General features: G+C 43.4%; 2 protein-coding genes across 15 annotated transcripts in view; both read left to right on the top strand.

Annotated features, from left to right (window-relative positions):
- Positions 1–11,366, top strand: part of COQ3 (coenzyme Q3, methyltransferase) — a 31,469-nt gene extending 20,103 nt beyond the window's left edge. For 2 of the 8 annotated variants that reach the window (XM_059083684.2, XM_059083690.2), the window contains exons 6-8: positions 1,626–1,785; positions 2,811–3,005; positions 4,442–5,664. In XM_059083684.2, coding sequence (XP_058939667.1) covers positions 1,626–1,785; positions 2,811–3,005; positions 4,442–4,593 — 507 coding nt within the window. In that variant the 3' untranslated portion in view covers positions 4,594–5,664. The other 6 variants (XM_067011515.1, XM_067011514.1, XM_067011513.1 and 3 more) reach the window with 6 other exon arrangements.
- A 3,650-nt stretch (positions 11,367–15,016) lies between these two features.
- FAXC (failed axon connections homolog, metaxin like GST domain containing) overlaps positions 15,017–16,922 on the top strand; it is a 113,617-nt gene continuing 111,711 nt past the window's right edge. For 2 of the 7 annotated variants that reach the window (XM_067011520.1, XM_067011519.1), the window contains exon 1: positions 15,715–16,046. In XM_067011520.1, the coding sequence (XP_066867621.1) occupies positions 15,781–16,046 (266 nt within the window). In that variant the 5' untranslated portion in view covers positions 15,715–15,780. Of the gene's footprint in view, positions 15,450–15,687; positions 16,047–16,922 lie in introns of those variants that run through there. The other 5 variants (XM_067011518.1, XM_059083698.2, XM_059083700.2 and 2 more) reach the window with 5 other exon arrangements.

Below are 16,922 nucleotides of genomic sequence, written 5' to 3'. Positions count from 1 at the left end.
AATACTAGAGTTTTACAGAGAAAAGTTATAATGTGTAATGAAGTAGTGTCTGATATTTTAGTTTTAAGGGCACATCCCAATATTTCAGGGCCATCTCTTATCATTTTTATTTTTGGTTTAGAGTGGTATTTGAGATATTTTCATACATATATATCTTAATATGATTATTTTGGAAGGGGTCTTTGGCATTTTATCTCCATCAGGTGCTAATGAGAATGTGTGGAAGAGACATTAATGTTCTTGCCATTTGTGGGAGTAGATACAGGAAACACTATAAATATAGTCACTAAATATGGCAGACTAAACAATCCCTAAGTGGTTTGCATTCACTGAAGTTCTTATCTTGATCTCTTTATATTCTTTATACTAATGAAATCAAAGCAAAACAAAACACTTTCATACCTTAATCATTAAGTCTTTTGTCGGAGAACACTTGCCAGCCTGCAGAAACCACGGGGCAGTGTGCGCTGTACCAAACAGAATAGGCAGGCTTGGCACCCAAAAAGAAAGCAGTGTTGACACATTAAGACATCAATGTGGGGCTTCCCTGGTGGCGCAGTGGTTGAGAATCCGCCTGCCAATGCAGGGGACACGGGTTCGTGCCCCGGTCCGGGAAGATCCCACATGCCGCGGAGCGGCTGGGCCCGTGAGCCATGGCCGCTGAGCCTGCGCGTCTGGAGCCTGTGCTCCGCAACGGGAGAGGCCACAACAGTGAGAGGCCTGCGTACCACAAAAAAAAAAAAAAAAAAAAAAAGACATCAATGTGGACATGTAACAAGGAAGAGCAGCCGGAACTCATTTCTATATTTTTATTATGAATTATTTGATATGTAGAAAAGAATGTATATAATATAAACATAAATCATAGTAATGTGTGATTTTAAGAGTTAGTTGTAAGCACTGTTGCATAAACTCAGTACGCGCATCTGTAGTGGACTGCCCATAACAGTGAACTTCCCGAAAGAAAAAAACCCTCAATTTTGGTAGATTATATTTTATTCACACTTGTGGGTTTGTGTTTTTTTGTTTGTTTTTGTTTTTTTTTATGAGGAGCGTGTCGAATTGGGCCTCCCTCTGTGCTGCTCCCTTCACCTTTTTTTAAAAAAATTAATTTATTTATTTGGCTGTGTTGGGTCTTCGTTTCTGCACGAGGGCTTTCTCTAGTTGCCGCGAGTGGGGGCCACTCTTCATCGCGGTGCGCGGGCCCCTCGCTATCGCGGCCTCTCTTGTTGCGGAGCACAGGCTCCAGAGGCGCAGACTCAGCATCTGTGGCTCACGGGCCCAGTTGCTCCATGGCATGTGGGATCTTCCCAGACCAGGGCTCGAACCTGTGTCCCCTACATTGGCAGGCGGATTCTCAACCACTGCACCACCAGGGAAGCCCTGTTTGTTTTTTTTTTTGGCCACGTGGTGTGCGATCTCAGTTCCCCGACCAGGGATCGAACCTGTGCCCCCTGCACTCGGAGCACGGAGTCTTAACCACTGTACCTCTAGGGAAGTCCCCATACTTGTGTATCTTAACTGCACTTAAATTGGAAGGAAGGAGGAGGGTCGGGGAAGCCAAGCCTTTATCTAACTGATACTCCTAACATTTAAAATTTTACTTCTACACATATTTTTTTTAGCCTGGTGGTTCTTTATTCATTACTACAATCAACAAAACACAGCTGTCCTATGCCTTGGGAATTGTTTTTTCAGAGCAGATTGCAGGTATTGTGCCAAAAGGTACTCATACGTGGGAGAAGTTTGTTTCCCCTGAAAAGCTAGAGAGTATTCTGGAATCAAGTAAGTATTAAAATTTTTTCCAATTTCCAAGGCCTAACTGAACTTTTAATGTGCCTCTAATTATTAATCACATAACCTAGCACTTAATGAAATAGGCCACTATTCTTTGGATGTTGGTTTTCTTTCCTCAACTAGATCATAAACGCCTTGAAGTTAGGATTAAGTATTACATCCACTTTTCTCTCACCTGTGGCACCTAACCCAGGGCCAAGCAAATCATAGATGATCAATGAATACTTTTTGGCTGTTTAGTCCTCACCTGTTTTAGGATGAGGTACGAATGTCTTTTAGTTACACGTCCTCAGTTTGTCCTATTGAGGCCGTGCTTGAATCAGCTTATTTTGCATATTACTTTTCCTGATTCCTTCATAGTCAGATATATTTTGAACTTCCTTGTCACTTTTTATGTAGTGTTTTATGCTAGTTATAGCATGCCTTATAGTACAGTTATTTTAGTGTTCTTAACCTCTTTCTGGCTTGAAGGCAAGACTGTCTCCGTTTTGTGCTCCCCACAATGCCTAGCTCTGCTTTACACCTCGTGAGCACTTGATTTACCTGTTGAATTCCTGTCAAGTAATAACACTTGTCAGTTCATTTATTTGGCATTTGGTATTCCTCTTAGGCTCATGTGTGTCTCATGCGTTTTGTTCATATAACAGTATATCAATAAACCTGATTTTACTTGGAATAATATTATCTGTCCAATGAAATGTGGTAATTTCTTCTCTGCAAGTAACTTTGTTGAAAATAGAGTAGAAAAAATATTTTAAAGATGATTGGAACAGTCAGTTGTTGGCAGATATTTTCTAAAAACAGCTAACATTTATTGAGTACTTACCAAATTCCAAATACCGTGCTAGAGTTTATGTTCTGCTGCAGTAAAGAATGAGCTGTACATGGCTACAAAGTATTTGTGCCTATTGAGTTAGGAATCCTTTTTTAATTTGGAGAGTTGCATGAGACTCTTGGCATGTGGAAGGTAAATATTTATTAAATGTGCTCTGTCTGATATATTGTTTTCTCAGACGGTCTGTCAGTTCAAACTGTGGCAGGAATGCTCTACAACCCCTTCTCAGGTTACTGGCATTGGAGTGAAAACACCAGCCTTAATTATGCAGCTCATGCCCTGAAATCCAGCATGCAGGAACACCCATCTTCTGCCGAGTTTGCTTTAAAGGAGGAAACAGAAGACCTCCGAATTGAAACCTCCACCAACTCAGGTGTGCATGAAGAGCTGAAGCAATGAATTGTTTCTAAGGACTGTAGTAAAATGGCTTGAAAGTCTGATGTTTACACATACACAAAATATACCATTTGTCTTTTGAGACAGGATCATAAAGAAAAGAAAGTCAATAGAAAGGGCTAAAACCTTAGATGAAAGCTTTTGTTGTTTCATCTAATAGCTACCTTCAAGGGATTAGTCTATGGATTAAAAAAAGTTTTGATGAGGTATTATGTGATCTAGGAGTTTAAGTTTCTCAGCCTTTGTTATATAAATAGGGTATACATATTTCACTTCATCTTACAGATTATATGATATTTTTCCCACATGTATGCACATACATATATACTGTAATGTTTTAATTTAAGTAAATTTGTATCATCTAGATTCTTCTTTATTTGGTTTTAGTTAAAGGCAGTTATGCTTCTTACTGGTTTTGTTTTATACCACTTATATTTAGGAAGATAAAATGTCTTTTTTCCTTTAAATTTTGGTTTTAGGAAAGCAAATTGATTGTTAAATATATACTGGGTTTGGTCAAACATTAGAATCAAGAAATTCAGATTATGTTGGACATTTTTCTCTGTACAGTTCTATAAATGTTTTGTGGTGCCTTTTTTTTAAGTAGAAAAGATTTTTTGAACTCAATTTAAGAGTTTAGTTATGGAAATTTTCTTTTTTGGCTAACATTTTGTAATTAGAGGGACTGACTTGAAATATACTTTCATGCCTCTTGAAGTATGTGATTTTTTGGCTTTTTCTGAAAGTCCAGAATGTATAAGGACTTTGATAGAGGGTGTTGACCAAATATGAGAAATATAGATTGTACGCCTGTGACTCATATAGAAAGTCAGCTTTTACTTTCTAGCCTTTCTCACCGTTTTTTTTTGTTGTTGTTGTTGTGGCTGCGCCCCACTGGACCGCCGGGGAATTCCCTAGCCTTTCTCACTTTTAACCTCAAAAGCTTTCTGTATTTCTTTGTCAATGCCTGTTAGATTGGGTTCACCAGGCAAACAATTCCCAACCATCTTAGCTTATCATTTGCTTGTTCTCAGTGGCATTCCAGGGAGGAAACTGAAATTTAAAGGGTTAAAAGAAATTTTAACTTCAGTTGCTAATGTCTAATTAGGACACTAAAAATCAGGAGTTCCCCCTGGGTTTCATTTAAAAGTTTGATTCTTAGTCTGAATTTTAGTAGTTTTGTTACCAAAGCAAAGCTTCTTCATTCTATCTGTTGGGAAAAAAAAAAGTGTGGTATTAGAAATTAATCTAAATGGAAAACCATAAAACTCTTAGAAGAAAACATAGGTGGAACACTCTTTGACATAAATTGTAGCACTGTATTATTATTATTTTTTTGGTCTCCTAAAGCAAAGGAAACAAAAGCAAAAATAAATGAATGGAACCCAATTAAACTTAAAAACTTTTCCACAGCAAAGAAAACCAACAACAAAACAAAAAGACAACCTACTGAATGGGAAAAAGTATTCGCAAATGATATGATTGGTAAGAGGTTAATATCCAAAATATATAAACAGCTCATACAACTCAACATCCAAAAAACAACGAGATTAAAAGATAGATGACCTGAATAGACATTTTTCCAAAGATATACAGATGGCCAATAGGCACATGAAAAGATGTTCAACATCGCTAATCACCAGGGAAATGCAAATCAAAACCACAATGAGGTATCAACTCCCATCTGTCAGAATGGCTATCATCAAAAAGTCTACAAATAACAAGTGTTGGCAAGGATGTGGACAAAAGAGAACCCTTGTACACTGTTGGTGGGAATGTGAATTGGTACAGCCACTACAGAAAACAGTATGGAGATTCCTCAAAAAACTAAAAATAGAACTACCATATGACCCAGCAATTCCACTCCTGAGTATTTATCCAAAAAAAAAAAAAAAACAAAAACACTAATTCAAAAAGATATGTGCACCCCAACGTTCATAGCAGCACTATTTACAATTGCCAAGATATGGAGGCAACCTAACCGTCCATCAGCAGATGAATGGATAAAGAAGATGTTATTTATATATATATATTGGGTTGGGCAAAAGGTTCGTTCAGGTTTTTCCACCCGAACAGTTTTTTTTTTGCCACCCCAATACACACACACACACACACACACACACACACACACACACATACTGGAATACTACTCAGCCACAAAAAAGAATGAAATTTTGCCATTTGCAACAACATGGATATTGTTGGAGGGTCTTAGATGCTAAGTGAAATAAGACAGAAAGATAAGGTGAAGGGGCAAGGTACAAGACATACAAGCTACTATGAATAAAATAAGCTACAAGGATATATTGTACAGGGACTTTCCTGGTGGCACAGTGGTTAAGAATGCACCTGCCAATGCAGGGGAGGTGGGTTCGATCCCTGGTCCAGAAAGATCCCACAGGCCGTGGAACAACTAAGCCCTTGCGCCACAACTACTGAGCCTGCGCTCTAGAGCCCGTGTGCCGCGACTACAAAAGCCGACAAACCTAGAGCCCGTGCTCCGCAACAAGAGAAGCCATTGAAATGAGAAGCGCGCGCACCGAAACGAAGAGTAGCCCCTCCTCGCTGCAACTAGAGAAAGCCCGTGCACAGCAACGAAAAACCAATGCAGCCAAAAATAAATTAAAAAGTTAAAAGATTAATCTAAGGACTGTGTAATGAAATTAATTAAAAAGCAGCCCCCAAATGAAGGGCATTTATTTTAGAAAGAATACTCTAACTTTCAGTTATTAAAAATATACATTGTTAAGTGATGGAAATTCAGTATGATTCAGTAATAGCCCCATGAGGTAGGGACTACCGTCCACTCCATTTCACAGAGATGTTACATGTATCCAGCCTCACACAAGTAGTAAGATGCAGACCCAGGCAGTCTGATTGCTGAGCTTGTGCACATCACCACTTTGATACTTGTACCTAGTATCTGTGCCATCATATGGTCATTGTGGTAGCATAACCACACACTACTGGATTATTATCACTTATTTGAATTGTCTGTATGCAAGGTAGCACCTTCAAAAGCATTTAAATCAAACAGCATCACAAAATCTAGTCTGGGCTGTTTGCCTCAGTTCTCTTAGAGCTTCATTGCCTTTCTATGACTAAAACAATTACATGCTACTGATGGCAACTTAATAAAATGCTTTAAAGACCCCAAATAAAATTATAGCCTTACTTTCTATTATAGTTGCAGGTTTTACTATTGTATTAATTATAAATTGAAGAGAGTATTGAATTCAAGTACTACACAACAAAAATAGTCAAGCAAAAGAGTAAAAAATTTTGACATCATTTGAAATGTCTTTGATGTGTGCTAGGGACACTCACGAGGGCTTCTGTACTACCGTTGACCTGGAATACACAATATTGAGAGGCATCAAGTAAAGATTTAGAGAGACTGCTCGGTAACGAGGCATAGGAGTAAGTCATGCTTACTGGAAGTATTTTTTAAACCTGGATTTCCAAGGTCCCTGCAATTCTGTAAAACATATTTGTATAATTACAGGCTTACAGACATTGATCCAAAAATCTACAAATCCTAAGAAAATGTCAATGGAGAAATAAAGACGGAAACGAAACCAAATGAAAGTGTTAGAACAGTCAACACATAATTGCTTTTATTAACTTACAATGTGACTTTATTAGAAGGGAGATTCTTACTTGAGTATTACTAATGAGATGCAAATGACGTGCAAGTCTTCTCTATCAAAAAAAAAAAAAAAAAAAAAAGCCAAAAATCCTGACACTGATGGTTTGCATGAAAATCAAGCAAAAGAATTTATTGTGAGATCAATAAATCTCTTGTATCCCAGCAAGAAAAGGATGCAGCACAAATAAATGAGCCACTGTCTAGGAACTAAAAGCCACCAGTTGGAGCCAAAGGAAAAAAATATGTTCTCAAGATGATGTGAACAGAACTGAGAATGGGGGTGGAGAGTTACAAAGTAAATATGGACACGAGATGTTTCCACTCTGATAGATTTGAATCTTTGTTTCCTGTTGACAGATGGGACCCAACGGACATAAAGTCACTGACATCATGTAAGACCTGCACTTGTCTTTCCAACTCTAAAACAGGCTCTGTATCTGGGGTCCTGATACAGCTGAGGTTCTAGGAGCCCCCTGAAATAGGGAACAAAATTTTGCATGTGTGTGTATTTTTCTGCCGAGAATGTCCCATAGCTTTCATCAGTCTCAAAAGTTTCATGAGCCCCCCAAAAAGGTTAAAGGTGACTATAGTTAAAATACTGCAGTAGGGAAATACAGTCTTTACTTGACAGAATATGTCAGGAAAAGAAAAATATGGTCACTCTGTCTTCTGCTTATATTTTGTAAAAGTGAACATGAAGGCTGTCAATAGCTGTGAAAGGTGAAAACTGGATCATGATTTAAATTGCCTCTTTTTGGTCATTCTTTTGATATTAAATTGAAGAGACTTTCTGGGATTCTGTTTTTAGACTTAGTTTTGTCAGGATGGGATGGTAGAAGGCCAGTCTAGATTAATTAACAATCAGATTTATGCAAGTTTAAAGAATTTCAACTCATTAAAAAAAAAAGGATTGATTTTATTATTTATGTATTTATTTATTTTTTGGTCACGGCCTTGGCAGTGAAAGCACAGAGTCCTAACCACTGGGCCACCAGGGAATTCCCAAAAGATTGATTTTAAATAGAGATAAATAGTTGGATTAGCCACCTAGGTAGCTGGCTAGGTGGATGGATGGATGAGACATACGCAACCCAATGCTATCAAAGAGCCTAAGGGAACTGCCTTGTGCGGTGGGATATCCCAGCGCTCTCCTCCTCAACCCCATCTGCCCCCATCCTCACACACACCACCAGGTAGCACCCAGACTCACCACATAGTAACGAGGGCTTTGCGTTCTCAGGCCTCTGCTTGTTTACCTGAGCACCCACAGGCCTGGCAGTTTTGCTCTTGCTTTTCCCTGAGATCCAGTCTATGGATGCTGAACCTTAGCTCTTCCAGAGGCAAATCTCTCTGTGCTCTTGAGATGACATCCTCCTCTGAGATCAATTAGTTCAGGCCCAGGTGACTGGCACTCCACAGACCTGCTGTGGCCAAATGTTTTTGACACTCTTGTAGCCTGATAAGGATCCCTGCAATCCCGAGTCGTTGCCCAAGATTCAGACACCCACACTGATTCTTTTCTGTAATCTCTCCCCAAGACTGTTTCTTGAATTTGTCTTCCCTGACTCAACCTCCCACTTCTCCCTTCTACACTTTTCTGCTGTGACCTCTATAAGCACCAGTTCATGGTGTATCAACTACCCTACTTCTCAAGTCTGCATTGAAGTTTCCTTTACTTTCTACCTTAACCGAAACCTGGCTTTCCTCTGAGGATATGGTTTCACCTGCAGCCATTCTGAGAGGAAGTTTCATATTGTCTATGACCCTCAGAGTTGTGAGGTGGGATTTGAGTCCTTTTCACTCACTGCCATTACTCTTTTTTTCCTGCTTTTTAAAAATTCTTTTACAGAGGTGGACTCATACTACATACGAGGTTTTATAAATGTACTGTTTCAAATTTACTTATTTATTTTAGGCCCCGCCATGTGGCATGTGGCACCTGGTTCACTGACCAGGGATTAAACCCGCACACCCTGCATTGGGAGTGTGGAGTCTTAACCACTGGACCACCAGGGAAGTCCCACTGCCATTACTCTTTTTGTTTCTTTAAAAATATTTATTCATTTATTTGGCTGTGCCAGGTCTTAGTTGCAGCATGTGGGATCTTTAGTTGCATCAGGCGAACTCTTAGTTGTGCATGCGGGGTGTAGTTCCTTGACCAGGGGTCGAACATGGGCCCCCTGCATTGGGAGAGAGGAGTCTTAGCCACTGGACCACTGCCATTACTCTTGAATAAAAGCTCTCATGTCTCCAAGCCTCAAGTCTATCTCTCCTAACCTCTACTCCCCATTTATTGCCAAACTCCACTTCTGGCCACAACCCTCAATCACAGTGTCTTTGTTCTTACCTAAGTCCTCGCAGCTTCCTAAGTAACTCCAACGTCTATGTGGATGGTTTGTGCACTACCTCATCAGCAACAGAACCTTGTCTCTAGAGGCTTCTACCATACCTTTATGGTCAACACTTGAGGTTACCTAAGAACATCTGAAGCTGTAGATTGGGACATCCCACTCAGAGGAGAAGGCCTCTTTGAAACTATGATAGAAAACCAAGAAGCCATAGAAGAAAAAATGGAAAAATAGCAAGCTGGGGAAAATATTTGCAAACTAATTTACAGAAAAAGAATTCTCTTTCTCAATTAGGACCTCACATAAATCAATGAAAAATACTAATAACCCAGTGAAAAAAATGAATAGTTCATAGAAAAGTCAATACAAATGCATCTTTTGAAAAAATGTACTCAACCTCACGTGTAATAAGAAACAAATTTAAAACTACAATGAGATACTGCTTTCTCTTTGACAATTAGGAAGGATCAAAATATTTAAGAATATGTGTGGTTAGGCTACGTATGAGAAAAGAGACACTTTAACAACTACGGAGAGTGTGTATTGCTCTTTATGGAGAGCAATATGGCAACATCTATCACAATTACAATGCATGGCTCTTTTGACCCAGAAATTCCACATATATATATATATATATATATATATATATATATATATATATGTATGTATCTGTGGTATTCTATGAAGAAAGGAAGGAAGGAAGGAAGAGAAAAAAAAAAAGAAAGAAAGAAAGAAAAAAAAAGAATCAAGAAGCTTGGAATTTCTATGTTTAAGATAAAAAAGAAAGTAAGGTGCAGGTCAGGCAGTTAAATGATACAATTTGTGTAAAAATAAATAGAAAATGCTTTTGTAATGCATAGAATATTTCTGGGAATAAACACAGAAGCTGATGGTTGTATTTGTCTCTGGGGAGGGGTCTGGGGAACAGTTAGGAGGAGACTGTATCCTTTAGCATCCCAGCAGGAAGCTGAAGGCAGATGCAAACTGGATATTTTGAGTACCACTTAATAAAAGGACTATTTACAAAAAGGCAGAACCCCAGCGCTAGCAACAGCAGGAAGCCATTGCCGGCCCTCTGGCTAAAGGAGAAATGTGTGGACTTAGTTCCTGAACAACCCACAGAGGGAGCCACGTGAAGAGAGACACAGCATAGGGCAACTCTGCAGGAAAAGATACTAAGGGTTCGTCATCCCTTCCTTACTCCCCTCCGGTCCTCTGATCTCCATCACAGGCAAGCTCCACGACGGCAGCTTGGGTGCCCACAACCACTGCTGTCCTTCATGAAGGTCAGCATCTGGGGCAAGGAGCATGTGCATCCGGAGGCGACAATGGTGTGTGTGTGGGGGGGATATCTGGGTAGAAATTGACTTTGCATTGCATTCTTCTCTGTAGCTTTTGAATTTTGTACTGTGTTTATGTATTAATATCAAAAATAATGCATGTGATCCCTTTTTAAAAGAACAGAGAAATATTTATTCCCCTCTCTGACGATCAACCTTTGCTTCCTCCTTTCACAGCCAAATTCATTGTGGGTGTTTTCTGCACTTACTATCCCACCTTCAGTTTTCAAGCCTGGCTTCTGACCCCCTGACACTTGAAAGTGCTCACCTGCCAAGGTCAGTAATGTCTACGCTGCTGGGCTAAATTTATTTTACTTGACTTGTTAGGAGCATATGATGCAATTGATCCCATCTCACACTTTCTTGAGACGCCCTCTTCCCTTGGCTTCTGCGGCCCTACACCTGTCCAGCTTCCCTCCTGGCCTCTCTTTCCTTCTCAGTTTCCTGGATGGTCCTCTCTTCCTCTGGCCATCCTCTAACTGTGGTGTTCTCAGGGCTCTGTCCTTGGCCCCTGTCTCTTCTCACTTAGCATTCACCCTCACATTCTTATGTCTACCCTTTAATGACCCCCACCTATCTCATTCCCAGGCCCAAAGCTCTATTCTAAACCCATACATTCTGTTGCCATTGGGCATCTCCATTTAGGCATTCAATAGGCTGTTAGGGGTTGAACTGTGTCCCCCTAAAAATCCATATTTTGGAGTCCTAATGGTCCAGTACCTAAAAATGTGACTGTATTTGGAGGTAGTGCCTTCAAAGGGATAGTTAAGGTAAAATGAGGTCATTAGGGTGGTTGTAATCCAATATGACTGATGCCCTGAGATAAAGAGGAGATTAGGACACAAACGTACAGAGCAAAGACCATGTAAAGACACAGGGAGAAGATGGCCATTAACAAGCTAAGGAGAGAGGCCTTAGAAGAAATCAACCCTGACAACAGCTTGATCTCAGACATCTAGCCTCCGGAACTGTGAGGAAATAAATTTCTGTTATTTAAGCCACCCAGTCTGTGGTACTTTGTTAGAGCAGCCCTAGCACACAAATGCACTGCCCAAGCTAAAAATCTTCCAAACCCTTTCATGACCCATCTTCTTAATTGCCCCTCACTTATCTGAGCCTGGTTATTATTTGAATATCTTTTCTTAGCATCAAGTCAATCTTCAGGAAATGTTTTCTGAGTGTTGCATACTGAGTAACAAAATGCCCAAATCCAGTGGATCAGAAAGTAGATAGGCAAAGTCACCTTATGGTGACAACAAGCTTCCAGCTATAATGTTAGATATCTGGGTAGGGGAGTATTAGATCTCTTCTCCACAAGTCAAATCAAGAAAGCAGAAGCTTTACAGTAAATTTCAGGGTAACATTATCAAGTAAACTTTATTTTTTGAATAATAGATATTTTAATAAAATAACATTAAATTTCATTATATAAAACCAGCAATAATGCTAACATCACATCCATCTTTTTTTAAAAAAAATATTTATTTATTTATTTGGCTGCTCTGGGTCTTAGTTATGGGAGGCAGTCTCCTTAGTTGTGGCTCCAGGGCTCCTTAGTTGCAGCTTGCCGGCTCCTTAGTTGCAGCACGTGGGCTCCTTAGTTGTGGCATGTATGTGGGATCTAGTTCCCTGACCAGGGGTCGAACCTGGGCGCTCTGCATGGGGAGCACGGAGTCTTATCCACTGCGTCACCAGTGAACCCCACATCCACTTATTACTACAAGAGCAGGATCTTAAATCTCTTAAGCTATATTTTGAAGCATGAAGTATAACATTCTTGTGAAAATATTTTCCAGGATAAAAGAAACTTATAAAATATTTTATTCACTTGTTTATGCTCTTTGTGTTGGTTCCTGAGAAAAGGTGCCATGATGTTACTACTCCCCCAGGATACTCTGTCTTCCCCGTCTAACGCCCTACCCCCACCTCTCCTGCCCCGTGGCTTCCGCCCTCAGCTCCTAGAACTTGAGCATCAGATCAACTTCTCGTAAGGCATATGCATTATTCTCTGTTCTAATTGCTTTTCTTGAGTCTTGATCATTTTCTTTCCATTTCTGATTCTACTGCTGCCCCAACCCTTTTATCTGTGTGTCTAGTGTCCAGACTCAGCAAGAATGGTGACTTAATTGGGTTGGTTAGGAACCATCCAACATGGGGTTCTGTCTCTTTGGGGCAGAGTTTTTGGTTTTTTCTTTCTTTTTTTTTTTGTGCTTCATTTTTTTCTTTTTTTTTCTTTTAAAAACATCTTTATTGGAGTATAATTGCTTTACAATGGTGTGTTAGTTTCTGCTTTGTAACAAAAGTGAATCAGCTATGTGTATACATATATCCCCATATCTCCTCCCTCCTGCATCTCCCTCCCACTCTCCCTATCCCACCCCTCTGGGTGGACACAAAGCACCGAGCTGATCTCCCTGTGCTATGCGGCTGCTTCCCACTAACGAGCTATTTTACACTGGGTAGTGTATATATGTACATGCCATTCTGGGGCAGAGTTTTTTTTGTTGTTTGTTTGTTTTGTTTTGTTTTTTTCTTTTTTTTTTTTGCGGTATGCGGGCCTTTCACTGCTGCGGCCTCTCCTGTTGCGGAGCACAGGCTCCGGACGCACAGGCTCAGCGGCCATGGCTCATGGGCCCAGCCGCTCCGCGGCATGTGGGATCCTCCCAGACGGGGGCATGAACCCGTGTCCCCTGCATCGGCAGGGCAGGCGGATTCTCAACCACTGTGCCGCCAGGGAAGCCCTGGGGCAGAGTTTTTGATGCCTCTCATAAGCTAGTGTTCTAGACCACTGATAATCAAATTGTGGTCTGGCTTCACCTGGAAGCTTGTTAGAAATGCAGAATCTCAGACCTCACCCCAGAACTCCTGAGTCAGAATTTGCATGTGAACAAGATCCCCAGTGATTCGTATACACAGTAATGTTTGAGAAACACCGATCTAATTGTCCCTTTTGGTCACTGTGGCAGATTCTCAGATGATATGTATACAAAGTTTGGGAAGCACTGATTTATTTGTCCCTTGTCATATCATTATGGCCAGGCTGCAGAGTGACATGATACAGGTATAGCAATATCTGTGTAAAGGAACGGCCTAAATCTACCTTTCTCAAAAGGTGATAGCATAACAGGCAGGCATTTGAGGCTTTGTAGTCATTGGATTTAGACGTGGTTCAGAAGACTGAGCCACAGACTGATGGCCTAAAGAAGAAATACCGTGGACAACACTCCAGCACTGGTACCTGGGATGAGAGCCATAGTAGGTGGTGGAAAGCCCAAAGGGCTGCTGGTGTGGGACACATGGGGTTTGAAACCTGGCTCTATCATTACCTAGCTCTGGGACTTGAGCTTGTTAACTTACCTCTCTGAGCCCCATTTGTAAAATAGGGATGCCAATAGTTATTTAACACAGATTGTTTTGGCGAGTTACTGAAAAATGTATCATCACTAGACAGACAGGTGTTCAATTAATATTAGCCCCCCCCTTTTTTTTTTCTCTTGTAATGCCTCAATAGTTAGTAAAACAAGGTTCTTGAAAAAAATAAAAATAACAAGATGTCTCTAGCTTGGAGCTAATGTCATGGTTATGACGGCAAGGCTTTCAGAACTGGTGGTGGTGGTGGTGGCGGCGCGGGGAGTAAAGATGCTCCCTCTGGCTCCCCAGGTCTTCATACCATCTCACTAGGTCCTCATGGCTGGACCTAGACACTCAGGCCAATAATTAGGTACAAACGGATATTTAAATATTGGCTCAACATTTAAAGAGAGCATAGGCTGATGCCATGGGGGAAGAACAACGGAGAATCCCTGGTGCCAGTGTCCCTGTCCCCTCTCTGCACAGAACCTTTAGTTCGGATCCCAAACCTGTCCACGCTGCTGCCTATGCGGCCTCCTGCTCCGTCTCCCCGGAAGACAGTCTGGTGACCACCTCTGTCTCTCCAGCAGGCCCTTGGGTTCCACTCCTTGCAACCTGCTCGTGGAAGGTTCACTTCCAACCGCACACTCTGCTCCTTGCTGAGAGGTCCCATAAACGTCTGCAGGGGTGTTTGAGACCCCTCATGTGCTGGCCCCTGCCCTTATCTCGTGGGGGTGGCACCACGCCCCACATTATTAGCTGTATGACCGCCCTCACTGCCTGTTCTAAGGGGCTGGGTCGGCAGGGGAAGTAGAAGGGCGTGTCCCCCTTCACTCCAATGGCGGCTCTCTCACGCAAAAGCGTGGAGGCTTCCTATATCCATCGTTTCACCTTAAGAGTGATAACCGCCCCCCCCCCAGCGCCACTTGAATTTTTTTTCAATTCCTTCAAACGATTTTAAACTCTCCATGCTCTTGCTAAAATTTGTGTGTACATCATACACTTGTATGAAGCACGGTCCTATTCTTTGTACGTAGGAACTTTAAAAAATGAAGTTAAAGGGAAGAAAATTGATCACACACACACACATCCACGTTTGACAGATTTTCTGCACCGAAAAGGAAAGGAAAAACAACAACAACACCCCACATTCCCTGAGTTCCCTGATAATGATTTCCAAGGGGAAAGACTAGGACTTGGGCTGCGTCTGTCGGAGGGGAAATCGCTCTAGAGTACATTTTTGTTGTTATTTATCAAACCAGACATCTCTCCGTGGGCACACTGCCGAGACTTAGGTAACTGTGTAATGCGATAAGTGCTTTTATGAGTTATGCAAAGACACAGCGCTTTCCTGACGGCCGGAGCAACGTAATTCGCGACCTTGTCCGGGCCCCGGTTCCCGGCTCGCGAGGGGCGGTGTCTCTGCCCGAGCTCCGCGCGGCCGCAGGTGAGTCCTGCGCGCGCCCAGCTCTCGCGCCTGCGGGAGGGGCCGGAGCGGAGGCGGAGGACCGGCCGGGGGTGGCGGTGGGGGACGAAGATCCGGGCGCGACTGCAGCTTCCTCCGGGGGGAGCCGCCTTTCCAGCCACGTCCGCAGCCCTGCCCTCGCGCGCCGAGCCGTTCCTGGCTGTGCCGCCTGGAGGCGCGGAACCCACCCGGCTCGCCCAGCCCTGCAGCTCCGGCCGGGGCGGAGGCCGCCGGACCGCGGAGATGCGGGGCGGGGGCAGGGCGCGGGGTAGGTGACTTTATCCCGCCTCTGTTTCCCTGCCCCAGGGAGCAATGACATCACGCGGCCTTCTCCCGGCGCCGACACAAAGAGCGGCGCGGAGAGGCCGCTGCGGGGGGAGCCGGCGGCCGCCGCTGCCGCCCCGGGCCCCGGGGCCCCGCCGGCCAGGCCCGCCGCCCGCGGCCCGCGCCCTCCCTCTTCCTCCGCCGCCGCCTCGGTCGCCGCCGCCCGCGCCGCCCGCACCGCCAGCGCGCCGCTGAGCCCGCGCCCGGCCGCGCCGGCCCCTTCCCATGCGGGCGGCGCGGGCCCTGGGAGGGGCGCCCGAAGCCAGCCGCGCAGCATGCACTGGGGGGTTGGCTTTGCCTCGTCCAGGCCGTGCGTGGTGGATCTGAGCTGGAACCAGAGCGTCTCCTTCTTCGGCTGGTGGGCCGGGTCCGAGGAGCCCTTCTCCTTTTATGGGGACATCATCGCTTTCCCTTTGCAGGATTACGGTGGGATCATGGCAGGGCTGGGCTCCGATCCCTGGTGGAAGAAAACCCTTTACTTGACCGGGGGAGCTTTGCTGGCCGCAGCTGCGTATCTGCTCCACGAACTCCTGGTCATTAGGTGAGCCGGAGAGAGGGCCCCGCGCAGGGGCGCAGAGAGGGACACCTGGCTAGGGCAGGGTTGGCGCGAGGGGGGACCCGTGCCAGCCCCTCGGTCACAACGCCCAAACGCCCGAGTCCTGTCCTTCCCTTTCGCTAGAGGCAGTCCGTGTTCACCTGGCCGTGAGGGGCAGTTTGGAGTTGACAGGAGAATTAAACTGGTACTGGGAGGGAAAAACACTCGTCTCCCTATCATTCGGTGCTAAATGCAAAAATTCTCTGGGCTGTTATGGAGCATAATAGTCTGTTATGAAGATCTTAACTGCAGTGTGTTTGCAACAATAGAATTAGGTCCTGCAGAAATACTAAGATACATTTTTATGCAATGCCCTATTTGTTTATAGACGATAATGCTGAGATACTAACCACTAACCTTATCTTTTACTTAAAGGTTAGTTCTCCACTGTCTGTCCCCAAGTGTCAATATCATCAAAAGGCTGAAATTGCAAAAGCTCCAGAGACCTCCGGGTCCCTGTTAGGGATGCACAGCGGAGTGTGCAATTTGGATGCAGCCTTAACTCGGTTATGTGCTAATCTGGTATCCAAAACTAAGCACCAGCTTCAGGTTTAAATGCCATTGTTGTACGAACAGGAGGAGATCTGAGGACTGAACTAGCACGTGGGCCTGCATGGGAGTTGCCCCAGGCCCTAAACAGTTGCCTCTGCTGCCTGCGGCAGAATGTTTACAGGACTGACTTGGAAATACCAGAAAATGGAGGCCCCTGCTGTTGGTACATCCAGCCGGACACGAGATCTTTGTTTGAGTAGAATAATGCCATAGGCTGCAGGGACCAATGGTTTGGCTAATTGATATGTCAATTTATTGTTAAAATTTCCA

The sequence above is a fragment of the Kogia breviceps genome, chromosome 13 (genome assembly GCF_026419965.1).
Source record: "Kogia breviceps isolate mKogBre1 chromosome 13, mKogBre1 haplotype 1, whole genome shotgun sequence".
NCBI lineage: Eukaryota > Metazoa > Chordata > Mammalia > Artiodactyla > Physeteridae > Kogia > Kogia breviceps.
Note: the sequence above shows the minus strand (reverse complement) of the source record. Positions and strands in the feature narration are given on the sequence as shown.